At 51.0% G+C, this 16907-nt stretch overlaps 2 protein-coding genes across 10 annotated transcripts; both read right to left on the bottom strand.

Annotated features, from left to right (window-relative positions):
- Positions 1–1995: 1995 nt before the first annotated feature.
- Positions 1996–12247, bottom strand: ZNF34 (zinc finger protein 34). Of its 8 annotated transcripts, XM_059901852.1 has the most exons (9): positions 12179–12247; positions 7658–7849; positions 7039–7361; positions 6906–6958; positions 6659–6728; positions 6468–6554; positions 6052–6178; positions 5543–5653; positions 1996–3492 (listed from the first exon to the last, which is right to left on the bottom strand). In XM_059901852.1, the coding sequence occupies exons 6-9, from the start codon at positions 6498–6500 to the stop codon at positions 2129–2131; spliced, it is 1635 nt and encodes a 544-aa protein (XP_059757835.1). In that variant the 5' UTR covers positions 6501–6554; positions 6659–6728; positions 6906–6958; positions 7039–7361; positions 7658–7849; positions 12179–12247; the 3' UTR covers positions 1996–2128. The 8 variants fall into 8 exon arrangements, with proteins under 8 accessions (XP_059757835.1, XP_059757840.1, XP_059757836.1 ...); XM_059901857.1 differs by lacking the exons at positions 6659–6728; positions 6906–6958 and having other exon boundaries at positions 1996–3036; positions 3379–3492; XM_059901853.1 differs by lacking the exon at positions 6659–6728.
- A 1505-nt stretch (positions 12248–13752) lies between these two features.
- RPL8 (ribosomal protein L8) lies at positions 13753–16267 on the bottom strand. Of its 2 annotated transcripts, XM_059902033.1 has the most exons (6): positions 16186–16267; positions 15815–15961; positions 15593–15734; positions 15109–15327; positions 14180–14295; positions 13753–13950 (listed from the first exon to the last, which is right to left on the bottom strand). In XM_059902033.1, exons 2-6 carry the CDS (start codon positions 15950–15952, stop codon positions 13792–13794), a joined length of 774 nt encoding a protein of 257 aa, XP_059758016.1. In that variant the 5' UTR covers positions 15953–15961; positions 16186–16267; the 3' UTR covers positions 13753–13791. The 2 variants fall into 2 exon arrangements, with proteins under 2 accessions (XP_059758016.1, XP_059758015.1); XM_059902032.1 differs by lacking the exon at positions 16186–16267 and having other exon boundaries at positions 15815–15995.
- Between the last annotated feature and the right edge of the window lie 640 nt (positions 16268–16907).

A 16907-nucleotide genomic window follows, 5' to 3' on the forward strand; every position in this document is an offset into this window, starting at 1 on the left:
TATTTTGTTGTGGCAGCTTGAGCTAACACACCATTCAGTGGGGTAAAAGAAGACTTTTCCAAAAATGTTATAGGGAAAACTGGATAACCACACACAGAAAAGTTTAAAGTTGGACCCTTATCTTATACCATATATAAAAATTAGCTCAGGGACTTCCCTGGTGGCACAGTGGTTAGGAGCCCGCCTGACAATTCAGGGGACACAGGTTCGAGCCCTGGTCTGGGAAGATCCCACATGTTGCGGAGCAGCTAAGCCCACGTGCCACAGCTGCTGAGCCTGCACTCTGGAGCTCGCGAGCCACAACTATTGAGCCTGCGTGCCACAACTACTGAAGCCCGAGCGCCTGGAGCCCGTGCTCCGCAACAAGAGAAGGCACCACAATGAGGAGCACTCACACCGCAACGAAGAGTGGCCCCCACTCTCCACGACTAGAGAAAGCCCACGCGCAGCAACAAAGACCCAACACGGCCAAAAATAAATAAATAAATAAAATTAATTAATTTAAAAAATAAAAAAATACCTTTAAAAAAAAAAAAAATTAGCTCAAAACAGATCAAAGACCAAAACATAATACCTAAAAATATAAAATCCCTTAGAAGAAAACGTAGGGGCAAATCTTCATAATCTTGGATTTAGCAATGATTTCCTGGATATGACACCCTGAGCACAGGCAACAAGAGAAAAAATAGATAAACTGAACATCATAAAAATTAAAACCTTCTGGCATCAAAGGACACTATCAAGAGACTAGAAAGACAACTCATAGAATGAAAAAATATTTGCCAGTTATTATATCTGATAAAGGATTACTATGCAAAATACATAACTCCTACACCTCAACAACAAAAACAAACAGCCCAATTCAAAAATGGGCAAGGGATTTGAATAGACATTTCTCCGAAGAAGGAATAGAAATAAATGGTCCATAAGCACATAAAAAGATGCTCAATATCATTAGTCATCATGGAAATGCAAAACAAAACCACAGTGAGTTACCACTTCACACCCATTAGGATGACTATGAACAAAATAATGGAAAAATAACAAGTATTGACAAGGATGTAGAGAAACTGGAACCTTCGTGAATTGCTAGTGGGGATATAACATAGTACTGCCATTGTGGAAAAGTGTGGCCATTCTTCAGAAACTTAAACATAGAATTACCATATAATCCAGCAGTTTTACTCCTAGGATTATACCCCAAAGTACTGAAAGTAGGGAAAGCACAAGTACAGATCAGTATACCAATGTTCATAGCAGCATTATGCACAATAATCAACACGCAGAAACACCCAAGTAATCTATCAACAAATGATGGGTAAACAAAACGTGCTATCTACAAACAGTGCAATTATTATTCAGCTGTAAAGAAAGAATGTCGTCCTGACACCTGTTACAACACAATGAACCTTGAGGACATTATGCTAAGTGAAATAAGCCAGGACATAAAGGGCAAATGTTGTATGACCTCACTTATATGACGTACTTAGAATAGAAAAATTCTCTGAAACAGAAAAATGGAAAGGGGGAGGGTGGACAATTACTGTTTAATGGGTGCAGAGTTTCCGTTTCGGATAAAACAGTTTGGAAACAGATTTGCTGATGGTTATACAATATTGTGAATGTATCTAATGCCACTGAATTGTACACTTAAAAATGGTTTAAATGGTACATGTAATGTTGTATATCTTTTACCACAATAAAAGAGGCAATTCTATTAAGTGATACAGAAAATGCTAATTTTTAAAAATTTACAATGTGTAAAACCATGTAAACACATAGAATTCTCTCCAGTGTGAGTTTTCCAGGATTGAGGAAACGAGCTGCACAGAAAGCACCACAGTACTTCTCTTGAGGATGCTGTTCGGTGTGTCTGGACAAAACCTACACCGGGCACAGTGGTGGTGAGTTCTCTTTGTCTAAGGGGAGGCTACAGGAGTTTCTCCTGTTTGCTTATGTTTCTCACTCGATTTCTCTAAAATGAACATGCACTGCTTCTGTTTTAAGATTTTTTTTTAATTAGACAGAAATGCTCTTTCACCTGTGCCAACACTATGTGGACAGCAAGTAAAGGGCTGGGTGGGTCACATGCAGGAAGTGCACAGCAGACCTCAGGGGCCTCCCCCAGTCACGGGGAAAAGTCTTCCCGGAGATGAATCCTCTGATGCTGGGACATGTTGGAGCTGTGCCTGAAGGCCTTGCCACACTCGCTGCATGTGTACGGCTTCTCCCCGGTGTGGATCCTCCGGTGCTGCAGGAGGTACGTGCCCTGGCTGAAGGCTTTCTTGCAATCAGTGCATTTGTACGGCTTCTCTCCGTGGTGTGACCTCTGATGGTGGATGAGTCTGGAACTGTTGTGGAAGGCCTTCCCACACTCACCGCACTTGTAGGGTTTCTCTCCCGTGTGGATCCTCTGATGCTGGATGAGGTGGGTGCTCTGGCTGAAGACTTTGCCACAGTCATTACATTCATAGGGCTTTTCTCCAGTGTGGCTTCTCTGATGTTCAACAAGCTTGGTTTTTTGGATGAAGGCTTTCTCACATTCATTACATTTATAGGGTTTTTCTCCAGTGTGAATTCTTTGATGTTGAATAAGGTTAGAACTCTGGGTAAAGCCTTTGCCACATTCTTTGCACTCGTATGGCTTCTCTCCAGTGTGAGTCCGACGATGTCGGATGAGGATTGAGCCGTCACTGAAGGCCTTCCCACAGTCGTTGCACTTGTAGGGCTTCTCTCCAGTGTGGATCCTCTGGTGATAAATGAGGGACGAGTAGGCACTGAAGTGCTTCCCACACTCACCACACTTGTAGGGTTTCTCCCCAGTGTGGATCCTCTGATGCTTCATGAGGTTGGGCCTCTGATTGAACGTCTTCCCGCACTCATCGCAGCGGTAGGGGATCTCCCCGGAGTGCATCCTGCGGTGATTGATGAGTTCGCAGCTCTGGTGGAAGGCTTTCCCACACTCGTCGCACTTGTAGGGCTTCTCTTCGCTGTGCAGCCGCTGGTGCTTGGCAAGGTTAGCACTGTACCTGAAGGCTTTCCCACAGCAACCACAATAATGCAATTTTTTCCCAATAGGAATTTCGTGATCTTCTTTAACAACTAAATTTGCAGTGAAAACTTCCCCTAAATCACGAACTATATTTGTTTTTTTGGACCTGTGTACACGCTTATGGTTATTAAGGTATGATCTCTGTTCAAAACTTTGCTCACATATATCGCATTTGTGAGGTCTCTGATCAGCGAGAGGGCTTGACCCCAACCTGAGGTTTCCCCCACACTCCAGGCCACTCTCCTTGTTGGCCAGTGTGACTGGCCTGGGGCCTCTCTGCTCCACAGGCCCGTCCATGTTCCCCTCTGGCTCCCTGACATGCTTACAGGCTTCTCCCGGCTCAGGTCCCTGGAGAACACTCCCCCTGAGTTGGTCCAGTTCTTCCCCATAGAGCATCTCGCCTGAAGTCAACTCCTGGTTCTCACTCCTGGTCCCATGAGCTGAAACAACAAATGGAACACCTCAGGATCACCTGTTCTGACTCTGGAAGGAAGGTATAAAGATGCTGCTGACCACCTGTGGAGTACCATCTCCACCATCTCCAAAGTCACAACAACACCATCTCCAAAGTCTTGCAGACATGAGAGCCTGGAGCCCAGAGGCTTAAAAGCCTCACCCAGGGCTGCAATCTCGCGGCAGCACAAGCATACGCCCAACTCTTAACACCCACACCATTCCTGCCTGCCTTCTGCCCACAAAGCCTGCTTGGTTGGGACTGCAGGATACCTGTCCTCATCACAAAAGGACAGAAGATGGAAGCTTCATAGCATCATGGAAACCAGAGCAAGGAGGGGTCCCAAAAGTCATGAAGGATATCTGACAAAGAAATTAAAGCTGAGCGAGTGTAAGGCTGCCTAACAACAGCTAATCCACCCCAAAATCCATGGTGGGAAAACCAGCTGCCTCCCCAGAAGGGCAGAGAGCAGAGCTCATGCCAACTGAGGAGGAGAGGATAGAGCACACAGAGGCTGGGTCCCTCAGCCCTCCCTAGCAGGCCACGCCCATTCCCAGGGCTCTTCCCAGGGGCCTGAGAGGCCACCCCGGGAGCCACCAGCACCTTAAACTCAAGATGCAACAAGGGATGCCCTCAAGTCTGAGGCCCATGTCTCCACCCTTTCTTCCCTGACAAGGCACACAGTAACTCCACTTGCAGGAATACACTCAACAAAAATGCATTCTCTGTGAGCCAAGACACACACACACACACACACACACACACACGGCCCCAAAATGGGGACAACCAAATGCCCTGCAGAAGTACAATGGAAAAAACTTGTGGTGTGTTCAAGACAGAACAGCGAACAGACAGAACAAACTCCATACAACATGGCAGGTTCACCACATGCAGGTGCCCCGCAGGAGTCAGAGAGAAGGGCTGGTAGGGAGCAGTGAGAAATGACTGAGGAGGCCCTGTGGGCTCCCAGGGAACTAGATATGTTCTCTATTTTGATCTGGATGATGGATTTTCATAAAAATCGACTGAGCTGTAAATAGGGTCTGTCCCATTTCTGTAAGTATTTATACTTGAATAAACAAATTTACAAACGTGAAATTCAAGTTCTTTGAGCCGAAAGTTCCTTCCTAGGACATCAGCAAGACACCTGCAAAAAGTCACTCATCAGCGTTCTCTGTGGCAATGAACCCAGAGGACACCATTCCCCACAGCACTTCCACTGAGAGCAGTGACCGCAGCTCGTGTGCACAGAAATGGAAATGCATTCAGTGAAAAATCCAGCGACCCCACAATGCACACAGATCACTGCATTCCTATTAGGAAGCGATGTCTGTGTGTGGGTGCAGACCAGACTTCACTGGAAAAGGGACAGCAGGTACACACCGGAACACATTTGTATCTGGGTGCTAGGATCTGGGATGACGTGTACTCCCTCCCTTTCCTATAATGGCCTGAAATCATCTAGTAGGTTAACTCAGAAGAGGGCAAACGAAGCGATGTTCTCCATCGCTATGGCCCCGCCTGACGGTCTGACGCCCCTCGGAGGGCATGAGCTCTGGACAGCAGGGCTCCATGGAGTCCTGGGGGCCTGGCCTTCCTTCACAGCACACCCGAGTGCCTTCCTCTTTTCTCCTCCACCAACATTGCCCCTTCTTACCCTCCTACAAGATTCAGCTCAAGAATCACCCTGTAAATAAGCACTATACTGTGCTGCACAGGGAAACATAGCCATTACTTTGTAGCAACTTTAAATGAAGTATAACCTGTAAAAATACTTAATCGCTACATCGTACACCTGAAACTAACAATATTGTAAATCAACTATACTTCAGTTAAAAGAAAGAGTCACCCCACTGTGGCACCCAGGCTGGCAAAGGTGACCCGGGTTTCAGCAGAGGCCACTCCCAGGGCTACTGCGCTGGCCATAATGCATCTTCCTCCAAACTCATGAGTCGGCTGACACTACATATTGTAAACCCCCACGTGGACCCCCACTTGTTCAGCAAGTGAGTCGGGGAGTCAGCCCCGCTACGCACCTGAGCCATCGATGGTCGGTCCCTCTCTCCCCTGCACGTCCAGGACCCACGGCTCATCCCCTCGCTCCAACTGTGTAATCACCTCCGGCTTGGGGCCTGTAGGTCCAGCTCCTGGGAAGGAGACGAGGCCTGGGGTTGATGCCAAGGACACAGTGTGGGCTCACCCTGGGACTGGCGGGGGAGAGGACACACAGGTACAGGGGGTGATGTGAAATCTGGATACTCCCTGGAGGGGTGGACGTGGTCATGAAGATGAAGATCTGAGCACAGGGGACTCTCTCCACCAGGAGGTGCACCTACGTTGGGCCTGGGGCAGGGAGGCAGTCTTATCCGGTGCTGGCGAACCCATCTCCACCCAGGGCCCTCCTCTGTGCAGAACAGGCCTGCCTGGGACCAGGGTCAGTGACACCCGTCTCTGGGCCCAGGGGATGAGGCCCCCAGCCCAGCCCCTGCTGAGCCCTGAGTCCCCAGGACTGTTCCCTGAGTTGCATCCCAGAAAGGGGCCTCACCCAGCGAGACCAGGTTCCTGTAGGTTTCCAGCATCACATCCCTGTAGAGGCCCTTCTGAACAGGGCCCAAACGGCCCCACTCCTCCCTGGAGAGGAGCACGGCCACGTCCTCGAAGGTCACTTCAGCCTGCAACAACAAGAGCTGCTGCAGGCCCAAGCGTGGCTCAGGCTGGGCCCGGGCTAGAGAAGCAGCACAGGGGTGATCACAGGCCTGATCCCTCAGCGTGGCCCTAGGGGGTGACCTGACCCTTTGGCTGCTGAGCCAGCTCACTCAGGAAGGTTGGGGGATTCCCAGGGTCACCCTTCCTCTGCTCAGCGCCCCACAGCAGAGACGCCTGACAGTGTTTGCTGAGGCCAAGCAGACAAGGAAGCCCTGGGAGAAGACCTCACGCCTCCCAGGGAAGACAGATGCTCACCTGGGGCAGGGCAGACAGATGCAAAGCTGCCATTGCCTAGTACCCTGGGCTTCCCGGGAATGGAGGCAGGAGCCAGTCACTCAGGTGCTGAGGGAAGAGAGAAGAACATGTGGAGGTCCAGCCTGGCCCCTCCTGCAGCCGGCCTCAGTGCTCGGCCTCCCGGGCAGACTCTGCTTCCTGCAGACACGTACAACATTTCAGGTCATCTGCTCCTGGGCACCAAGTAGTCTCATTCAGGAGGAGGATGGAAACAGTCATTCACTTTATATGAAAGAATAAAGATAACACATTAAGGGCTGAGGAAGAAAAAGGAGTGAAAAAAAAAAAATCAATAGAAGGCATAAAGCAAAGTCAAAGATGAGGAGGCAAAAAACACAAAACTAGTAGAAACAAGACCAATGGATGTGTAACAGATAGAAGTAAAAGGATTAAACTCACCTACTGGAAGCACAAGACTCTCCAATTAGATACACAAAATGAACCTATATAACCTAAAATAACACAGAAAGGCTAAATATAAAACAGACCAAAGAAACACTAATTAAAATAAAGCTATAATAGCTATATTTACCTTTTCTGTATCTTTAAAGCTCTTTATTGGAGTATGACGTTTATACAGCAGAGTCGACAAATCGAACACACAGCTCGAGGGGCACGGCCCACAGAACCAGGCCCTGACAGCCCTGCCACTGCTGCAGGCTCTGCCTCCTTGCTGGCCTCCCAGGAGAACCTCTGCCTGGCTCCTGGCAGCACAGATCAGCGCCCTGTGGACTCTGTCAGAGGGGCTATGCCTTTTGCACTCTGTGCTGCCTTCTTCCCCTTAGCACGGTGTTTGCGAGCTGAACATGCTTTGCTGCATGTGCCTTAGCGATGTTTATACCAATCAAAACAAGACTGAAAGCAAAAATCATTATTAGGAACAAAAGCAGACACCGGGTATTAATAAAAGGAAAAATCCACCAAAAGCTGTAATTACAAACATGTGTATCTACAAACAAATCCTCGAAGTGTAGAAAACCAAAGCTAAGTGCAGTGCCAAAGAGAAACATGCAAACCCTCCCCTGGAATGAGAGATTTTATTAACACACTTCCCTCAGAAATGAGTGGATCAAATAGAGGATACTTACTTAAAACACAGAGAATACACTTTTTCAAAATGTACACTGAATATTATAAGAAATAACACATACCAGACAAACAAGAAAGTTTCAAAATATTCCATGGACTTCCCTGGTGGTCCAGTGGTAAAGAATCTGCCTTCCAATGCAGGGGATGTGGGTTTGATCACTGCTCAGAGAACTAAGATCCCACATGCCACGGGGCAACTAAGCCTGCGTGCCACAACTTCTGAGTCCACACGCCCCGGAGCCTGCGCGCCACAACTAGAAGACAAAACCCACACACCACAACTAGAGAGAAGCCCACATGCCGCAACAAAGAGCCCGCACACCGCAACAAAAGATTCCGCGTGCCACAGCTAAGACCAAACGCAGCCAAGAATAAAATAAAATAAATAATAAAAAATAAACCTTAAAAAATGTGTGTATATATATATATATAAAAAAAACACAAAAAATTCCAAAGGCTGATATCATTTGGCAAACTTTCATATTGTTGTTCCACTAGAAGTATCTGATTTAAAAAAGGACCCCCCTTCAAGAAAAACACAGAAATGGAAATTAAGGTGGAAATGGAAACAAAGATTACCTAAGGGAAACCTTAATGCACTTATTTTAACAAAGAGATTGAAATAATAATCTAAGCATTCAACAAGAAACCAGGCACAGAATAAGAAAGCAATTCAAGGAAAGAAAATGAAAAAAAATAAACACAATTTAAAGAAACAGAAAATAATCTCAACCTTGGTTCTTTGAAAATGCTAATAAAATACACAAACGTCTGGCAAGTCCAAAGTGGGGAAGGGGAAAAGATGGAAAAGAAAATACTATTAAGAACAAAAAAGGGAACACAACTCTACATACCACGCATAAGAGTAGTGGTTCTCAGAGTGCAGGCCAAGACCCTGGCACTCCTAGCACTCAAGTCTGTTTCATAACAACGCTAAGGGAACACAACAGAAGCATTAGCATTAGTCAGCGACAAGAGGCAGATGCTTGCTCCCTCACCCAGCTGCTATGTGACAGTGTACCAAAGACGCTAGCCAATGCATTAAGTCACAGAAAAAGAAATACAAGCTACAGTTCAGTTGTTAGGACTCCGTGCTTCCACTGCAAGGGACACTGGTTTGATCCCAGGTTGGGGAACTAAGATTCCACATGCCACCACGCAACCAAAATAAAAAAGAAGAAGAAGAAGAAAAAAGACAATCTACATAGAAAATCCGAGAGTATCAACCCAGTGTTGGGATGATAAGAGTTCAACAGGATTGCCATATACAAGGTCAATAGACTAATTAATATCACTCCCATATACTAACAATCAGCAACCAAGAAAACAGCATTCTTAACAGCTACAAAAACTATACCGCACCTACGAAATCTAACAAAAAAAAAGTAACTTTATGGACAAGATGATAAAACTTCATTGAAGGACACACACATAAAAAACCAAAACCTATGGAGAAACAGACAACGTTCATAAACAGAAGGGCTCAATATCACAGAAATGTCAGTTCTCCCCAAATGAATCTATTAATTCTGTACAAGCAAAACTGCAACGGGACATATCATGATATCTGACCAAAATGACTCTAAACATCACAAGAGTAATGATCTAATAAGATTAACCAAGGCAATGCCAAAGAAGAACTAAGGCAGAGCCATGCCCTACCAGATATCAAGTCTTTTTTTTTTTTTTTATAAATTTATTTATTTATTTATTTTATTTTTTGGCTGCATTGGGTCTTCGTTGCTGTGCGCGGGCTTTCTCTAGTTGCATTGAGCGGGGGCTACTCTTTGTTGCGGTGCGCGGGCTTCTCATTGAGGTGGCTTCTCTTGCTGTGGAGCACAGGCTCTAGGCGTGCGGGCTTCAGTAGTTGTGGCACGTGGGCTCAGTAGTTGTGGCTCGCAGGCTCTAGAGCGCAGGCTCAGTAGTTGCGGCACACGGGCTTAGTTGCTCCATGGCATGTGGGATCTTCCCGGGCCAGGGCTCGAACCCGTGTCCCCTGCACTGGCAGGCGGATTCTTAACCACTGAGCCACCAGGGAAGTCCTCAAGTCTTATTATAAGGCTGTGGTAATAAAAGTGAGATACAGCTGTCCCTAGGTGTCCACGCAGAATTGATTCCAGGACCCCAATAGGATACCAAAATCTGAAAATACTCAACTCCCTTATATAAAATGGCATAGTCTTTGCATATAACCCACACACATACACATCCTCCCGTATACTTGAAATCATCTCTAGATTACTTATAATACTTAACACAATGTAGATGCTATATAAATTCTTGTAAATACAATGGATATACTATGTAAAGAGTTGCCAGGTGGGTCTTCCCTGGTGGCGCAGTGGTTAGGAATCCACCTGCTGATGTAGGGGACACGGGTTCGAGCCCCGGTCTGGGAAGATCCCACACGCCACGGAGCAACTAAGCCTATGTGCCACAACTACTGAGCCTGTGAGCCACAACTACTGAGCCCGAGTGCCACACTACTGAAGCCCGTGCGCCTGTAAAGCCCGTGTTCCGCAACAAGAGAAGCCACCGCTTGCCGCAACTAGAGAAAGCCCGTGTGCAGCAATGAAGACCCAACGCAGCCAAAAATAAATTAATTTTAAAAAAAGAACATCCGATACCTTTTCAAAAAAAAAAGCAAAAAATAAGCATTGGTGAGGATTTGGAGAAAAGGGAACCCTTGCACACTGTTGGTGGAAATGTAAATTGGTGCATCAACTATGAAAAACAGTATGAAGGTTCCTCAAAAAATTATAAGTAGAACCACCATATGATCCAACAATCCTACTTCTCAGTATGGAAATGAAATCTGGAGCTCAAAAGAAATGAAATCTGGAGCTCAAAGTGAGATCTGCACTCGCGTGTTCACTGCAGCATTATTCACAACAGCTAAGTCATGGAAACAACCTAAACGTCTGTCCATGGATGAAAGTATAAAGTAAATATGGCAAAAAATAAATAAATAAAAACAAGGAAAAAAAAGAAATGTGGCATATATATACAATGGAATATTATTCAGTCATTAAAAAAAGAAGGATGGGCTTCCCTGGTGGCGCAGTGGTTGAGAGTCTGCCTGCCAATGCAGGGGACACGGGTTTGAGCCCTGGTCTGGGAAGATCCCACATGCCGCGGAGCGACTAGGCCCGTGAGCCACAAGTACTGAGCCTGCGCGTTTGGAGCCTGTGCTCCGCAACAAGAGAGGCCGCGACGGTGAGAGGCCCGCGCACCGCGATGAAGAGTGGCCCCCGCTCGCCGCAACTAGAGAAAGCCCACGCACGGAGACGAAGACCCAACACAGCCAAAAGAATAAATAAATAAATAAAGTGTAAAAATTAAAAAAAAAAAAAAAAAAAGAAGGAATTCCTGTCATTGGCAACAACATGGATGAACCTGGAGAGCATTATACTAGGTGAAATAAGCCAGACACAGAAAGACAAACGCCGCATGATCTCACTTATACGTGGTATCTAAAACAGTCCAAATCATAGACTCAAAGGGTAGAATGGTGGTCGCCAGGGTTTGGGGGTTAATGAAAATGGACATGTTGGTCAGAGTACAAACTTTCAGTTATGCAAGATGAATAAGTTCTGGAGAGTTAATGAACAGCCAGGTAACTATAGTTAACAATACTGTATTATATACTTTGAAATTTGCTAAGAGGATTTTTTTTTTTTTTTTAATTTAGACTGCTACGGGTCTTAGTTGCGGCATGCAAACTCTTAGTTGCGGCATGTGGGATCTGGTTCCCTGACCAGGGGTCAAACCCAGGCCCCCTGCATTGGGAGCGCGGAGTCTTAGCCACTGGACCGCCAGGGTTTTTAACAGTTTTCTTAAATTACAAAAAAAAAGGGCGGGGGGAGGGGCTTGAAAAAATTGTAGCAAAAAGAGAACTGGCAATCCCAGTCCCTGACGTTTGCTAATCCATTCTCTGTACTTAAATTTTATAGAAAAAGATTTTTTAATGCTACATTTTAAAAGCACAAAACAATGGGGCAAATAAAAAGGTTTCAGACCTTGAATAAAAGTCTCTAGAAAGAGAAACAAAAATTTAGCTGCTAGGAGAAAGGCTTCCGAGGGCCAGAAGCAGAAGGGTGGGGCGGGGTGCGGGACCCTCAGGGCCGCGGGGGAAATGCGGAGGCGGGCTGACGCTGGAGGTGACGGGAGTGTGCGCGGGCATGAACCCCCCCCCAGCTGGAGGCCCGCGAGGAGGGAACCGGGGGCGGAACGAGTTGGGGGCGGAACGAGTTGGGGGCGGAGAGAGAGAGAGAGAGGGGAGCACAACAGCGCGAGGCCGGCGCGCGCGGCGCCTGGTTACCGGCAGCATCTCGCGCCGCGGAAGCAGCCCTTTGGGGCGACCCGGGAGGGGAATCTGGTTGAGAGACCCCAGGGCGCGCTTGGGACCGGTGACGGAGACTCCGCGGCGGGAGAGGGGCCTGGCGAGGAACGACCCCGACCGAGGGAGACCAATAGGGTTCGGGGCCTTGCAGTGGGACCCGGGGCGGGAGCTCTCGGTGTCGAGGGGAGGGTCCGCGCTCCGCGCCCGGGAGGCCCCGCCGCCCCCGCCGCCCCACACTCACCTCGGCGCCGCCCAACGGCGGCCGCCCGACCAGGCCCCGCCTGCCGCTCTGGCCCAGCCGACCGAAACCCGACCGGAAGTGACGTAGCCCTCCTCCCGGATCCCGGCTGAAGACGCCTTAGGGTCGCTCTGGGAAACGGACGCCGCGTCTCGGTGGTCGGCCGCCTCGAGGAAAGTAGAAGCTGCGTCGTAGATCGGGAACGCTGCCACCAGGTGGCAGTCTGCAACCACGACCCCCAGGCTTCGCAGTGAAGGCAAAGCAGAGGCTTTGGTGACCAGATTTCCAGTAATTCTCCTTTTCAGTGAAACTCTCAAGGCACTGCAACCAAGAAAAGTTCAGGCAGGCCCTTTCCTTTGCAGCTAAAGGCAGAAAACCACGCCCTTTCTCAGGGCCAAGTGAAGAGGATACTTACTGGTCAAAGCAGCCCTTGTTTTAGTTTAACCCACTGCCCCCAGCCCCAACTCCTGTAAATGGGGCCCAGTGTCCACTCAGGGTCTGAGTGCCTGAATGCTCCTGGAGCAAACTCTCCCTGTTGGCCAGTCCCCTGGACAAAGCCCCAGGCCACTTTACCCAGAAGGGAGCAATATTGCAAGCAGGTTAGGGTTCAGGCGAACATGTCCAGTGCCCTTTCCTTCAGAAGGAACCATTGCCCTCCTCTCATGACCGAGGTCCTAGCCCTACTGGGTCACTGTCTAGGTGTGGGTGGCATAGGACACGTGGGGCCCCAGGAAGGCAAAACTAGAACTGAGGTTCGCAGTAGAAACAGGTATGGATCATGAGAACAAGGAGCCACCTGGCAACCAGTGAGGCCCTACCACCCAGGAGGAACCCTGCCAGTCTCCCAGAACAGTCCAGGCGACCAGTTCTCATGCGTGAGACTCCAGCCAGTGCCCTTCTGCCCAGTCTGTAAAGGCGTGTCCCACCTCAGCCTGCCATCCACCCCTGCTGTCCCCGTCAGCCTACCACTCACTCCAGTGGTCAGTTAGGCACAGTGGCTTGCAGCTCCTGCTTTCACATCAGCTCACAAGGGGTACCACTAGGGGCAGGGGGCTCTGGCTGGCCTCTGGGAAGCCAGTGTCCTGGTCCTGAGGCACTGATGGGCCTCCACTCCCATTTTGGTGCCCAGTCTGCCCTGTTGACCAGTCCATCATTTAGTCTGGGACAAGGTGCTAGTGGGCTATTGCCAAAAAGGAAGCCCATCTGTTGAGAAACTAGTCTGGTCCTTCCATTGCAAGCAGCACCCCTGCTCTCCAGCCTGTGGCTCCAGGGTCACCACTCTCACCCAACAGCACCCAAACCCTCATCCAGATTCTCCAAGTGCTCAAGACAAGTTAGTGAACGGAGGTCTGGGGGCTACACTCCTTGTGAGTGGGCTTCTCTGCTCCATGTCCAGGTGGTGGGGGATTCCAGGAATCAAGATGTGAAGCAACCCAGCAGCTCCACCTTCTCTGTCCAAAGCTTCCACTGTTCACTAGTGCAACTACTTCATCTTCCTCCTTCCTCCCTATATGTGGAGCACCAGGGCACTCATCCCAGCAAAGACCCTTCCCTCTGAAACCATGGAAAAGCGCAGCTCAGCTGTGAAAAAGACCAACTTTATTGAGCCCCCAGCCCTAATTCTCTTTCTCCTGCACAGTCTTGGTTCCCCGGAGACGCCCAGTCCGGCGGGCAGCAATGAGACCCACTTTCCGGCCAGCAGGGGCATCTCTGCGGATGGTAGAGGGTTTGCCGATGTGCTGGTGGTTGCCACCTCCGAAGGGATGCTCAACAGGCTGCGGGAAGAGGGAAGCGGTGTTGGGGGTGGCCCCGACCTACCTCAGGAGGGCTTGGGGAAGGGTATAATCAACCAGCCTGTGCTTACAAACCATCACCCAGAGCCTCACACTACAGATCCCCCCCCCCTCAGAGAAGAGGGAACACTGCAGGAAGGAGCCTGTCCACCCAATCTCACAGCCCCAGTACGCTGAATACCCCCCCACTGCCCATTTCTGGGCCACTTACATTCATGGCCACACCCCGCACACGTGGCCAACAATTCCTCTTTGCCTTGTACTTGTGGTAGGCACGGCCGGCCTTCAGAATGGGCTTGTCAATGCGGCCACCTCCAGCCACCACACCTGTTGGAGACCAGGGACCTCAGGGAGATGTATCACACCCTGCCCAGCACTGGGGGACCCTCCCATCAGGCAGAGCATCCTCTGCTCGGTCCGTGCCAGTGTCCCACCCCCGTGTGTCATACAGGATCACATGTTCCCAGGAACCTCAGAAATGCCTCGAAACTATCACCAAGCACCAAGTCCCCCTACAGCCTATCAGCTGACAAGTTTCTTCAGGCGCTGCAGGCTCGTTAAGCCAGGGCTTTATTCACATCGTCTGGAATGCCTACCTTGATCCACGGTTCTCCAGGAAGCCGTCCCCTTTGCAGGGTCTGACACTGGGCTCCTCCAAGCACCTCCCACCCCAAACAGGACAGCTGACCCAACCTGCCACTTCTCTGCCGTTGTTGTTTATTCTGTGAGCACATCCTCAAGAGCCTTCCCCATGCAAGCCTGGCTCTGCCACATGGATTCAAAGGTGTTGACAAAAGCAAAGTAAACAAACTTGGGTTCATACGCTTTTTTCCTGGGTGACTTTAAGGAAATCACCCATCTCTTGGTGGGATGTTCACCAGGTGGACGCACGGGCAGGGATCACATAAGTCCAGGTTATCCCCAAGCGCAGACAAGTCTGCCTTAAAGAGTCCCAGCGGGTTCGGTCTCATTCAATACCCAACCAGCAGTTAAGTAGGAACTGCTACGCCCGCTTTAGAGCTGTGCTCAAGCTTACAGAGCCCACACTTCAGTGAAGCAGAGAGCTGGGTTCCAGGCCCCTGTCTAGCTGCTGGCTGTCCACAGGAGACCCACAGCATTCAACTGCCACCTTCCACTCACCGACCACAGCCCTGTTGGCAGAAGAGATGACCTTCTTGGAGCCAGAGGGCAGCTTCACTCTGGTCTTCTTTGTCTCAGGGTTGTGGGAGATGACAGTCGCATAGTTCCCAGAGGCCCTGGCCAGCTTGCCCCGGTCACCAGGCTTCTCCTCCAGACAACACACGATGGTGCCCTCGGGCATGGTGCCCACCGGGAGCACATTGCCGATGTTGAGCTGGGCTGCGAGGGGAAGCAGCAGCACCAGGCAGTCAACAGCGTAAGGTGGTGTGTCCTAACCACTGCTTGCCAAAAACAAGGCCAGAGCAGCACTCCACAGCCAGCCTCCTCCTAGAGCTCTCCGGGCACCCACCGGGCATGCGTGGCCAAGCAGGTCTCGCCACGTGAAGGCTGCTGCCTCAATGTTCCTCCCCCGACCCAAGGCGTAAACCTCAAGGAACCGCAGGTCCCTCCCCACCGCGACCTTCCATCTCGGCGTGACGCTCACCCTTCTTGCCGCAGTACACGAACTGGCCAGTGTGGATGCCCTCGGCGGCGATGAACAACTCCGTCCGCTTCTTAAAACGGTACGGATCCCGGAAGACCACCTTGGCAAGGGGCGCGCCGCGGCCCGGGTCGTGGATGATGTCCTGCGGGGCGAGGTGGCTTGAGTGCCGTGGGTCCCGCCGGGCGCCCCACGCCCCCACCCGCCCCAGCCCGCGCCCCGAACCTTCACGATGCCCTTGATGTAGCCGTGTCGCTCGGCGAAGTCCACGGCGCGCAGACGCGCGGCGCCCTTTCGGTGCTTCACATGCGCGCGGAACACGGAGCCGGCGCCCTTCCTCTGCCCACGGATCACGCGGCCCATCGCGGCAGTCTGGGGGCGGCTCATGGTTAGCGGCCGGGCCGCCCAGGCACCCCCACCACCCCGGCTTCAGGGCTCCCGCTCCCCCGGCTCCTCCCTCCAGGTCTCGGCGCCCTCCGCGCCCCCATCCCCGGCCGTGCGACCCGGCGCCTTCTGCAGAGCCGGCTGGGGTCCCTCACGGGCCCTAGGGCGCCGGATGGCACCGGATGGCACCGGACAGCACCAACACGCCCTACCTGCTGCCGGGCACGGCCGAAAGAGAAGACGCGACCCTTGAGAGCCGCCTTATCTTCCGGGGCGGGGCCGAGAGCCCTTAACCTTCCGGCCAGGAGCGGCGGCCTCCACCGCAAGGCACGCCGGGACTTGTAGTCCTCTCGAGGGGGCCAGTGGCCCCTCCCGCGCGCCGGGGCCTCAGCGCAGGCGAACTGAGGTGGTTGGTTCCGCAGTGCGCAGAGGCCCCGGTGGTCTGGCGGGGAGGCTGCTCTCCCGCCGCGGGGCCGTCGAGTGGGCGGGCAAGCCTACCAGAAAGGGAGCCTCCAGTAGGGCACATCTTTCGGGGAGGGGGCTTCTGGAGAAGTGGGAGGGGTCCTTCCAGAGAGGGTCCCTGGAATTAGCAGAAGAGGAGGTGGATCCCCTGAGTGAGAACTGTCAGTAGGCGAGGACAGGGAGAGCTTAGTGACCAGGGCAGTGGGTGTGCAGGTGACGCCTGAGGAGGGAGAGCCAGCGAAGTAGGGAGAGAGTGAGGGCAGGGGTCTCAGGGAGCAGAGGGGCTTGCGCTCAGGACTCTGGGGTGGTGTGTTTGCACCAGTGCGGGCAGGTGGGTTTTGCAGGGGTGGAGGCCAGACAGACATCAGGAGAAGGTGACAGGAGAGGGAAGGAAGGGTCCATGTGGCCACATGCTGAAGCCACAGCGGGGCACGAGGCGCCCGGAGAGACAGCCGACTCTTGGCAGAGATAG

Source organism: Balaenoptera ricei, chromosome 17, assembly GCF_028023285.1.
Source record: "Balaenoptera ricei isolate mBalRic1 chromosome 17, mBalRic1.hap2, whole genome shotgun sequence".
In the NCBI taxonomy this organism is placed as follows: Eukaryota; Metazoa; Chordata; class Mammalia; order Artiodactyla; family Balaenopteridae; genus Balaenoptera; species Balaenoptera ricei.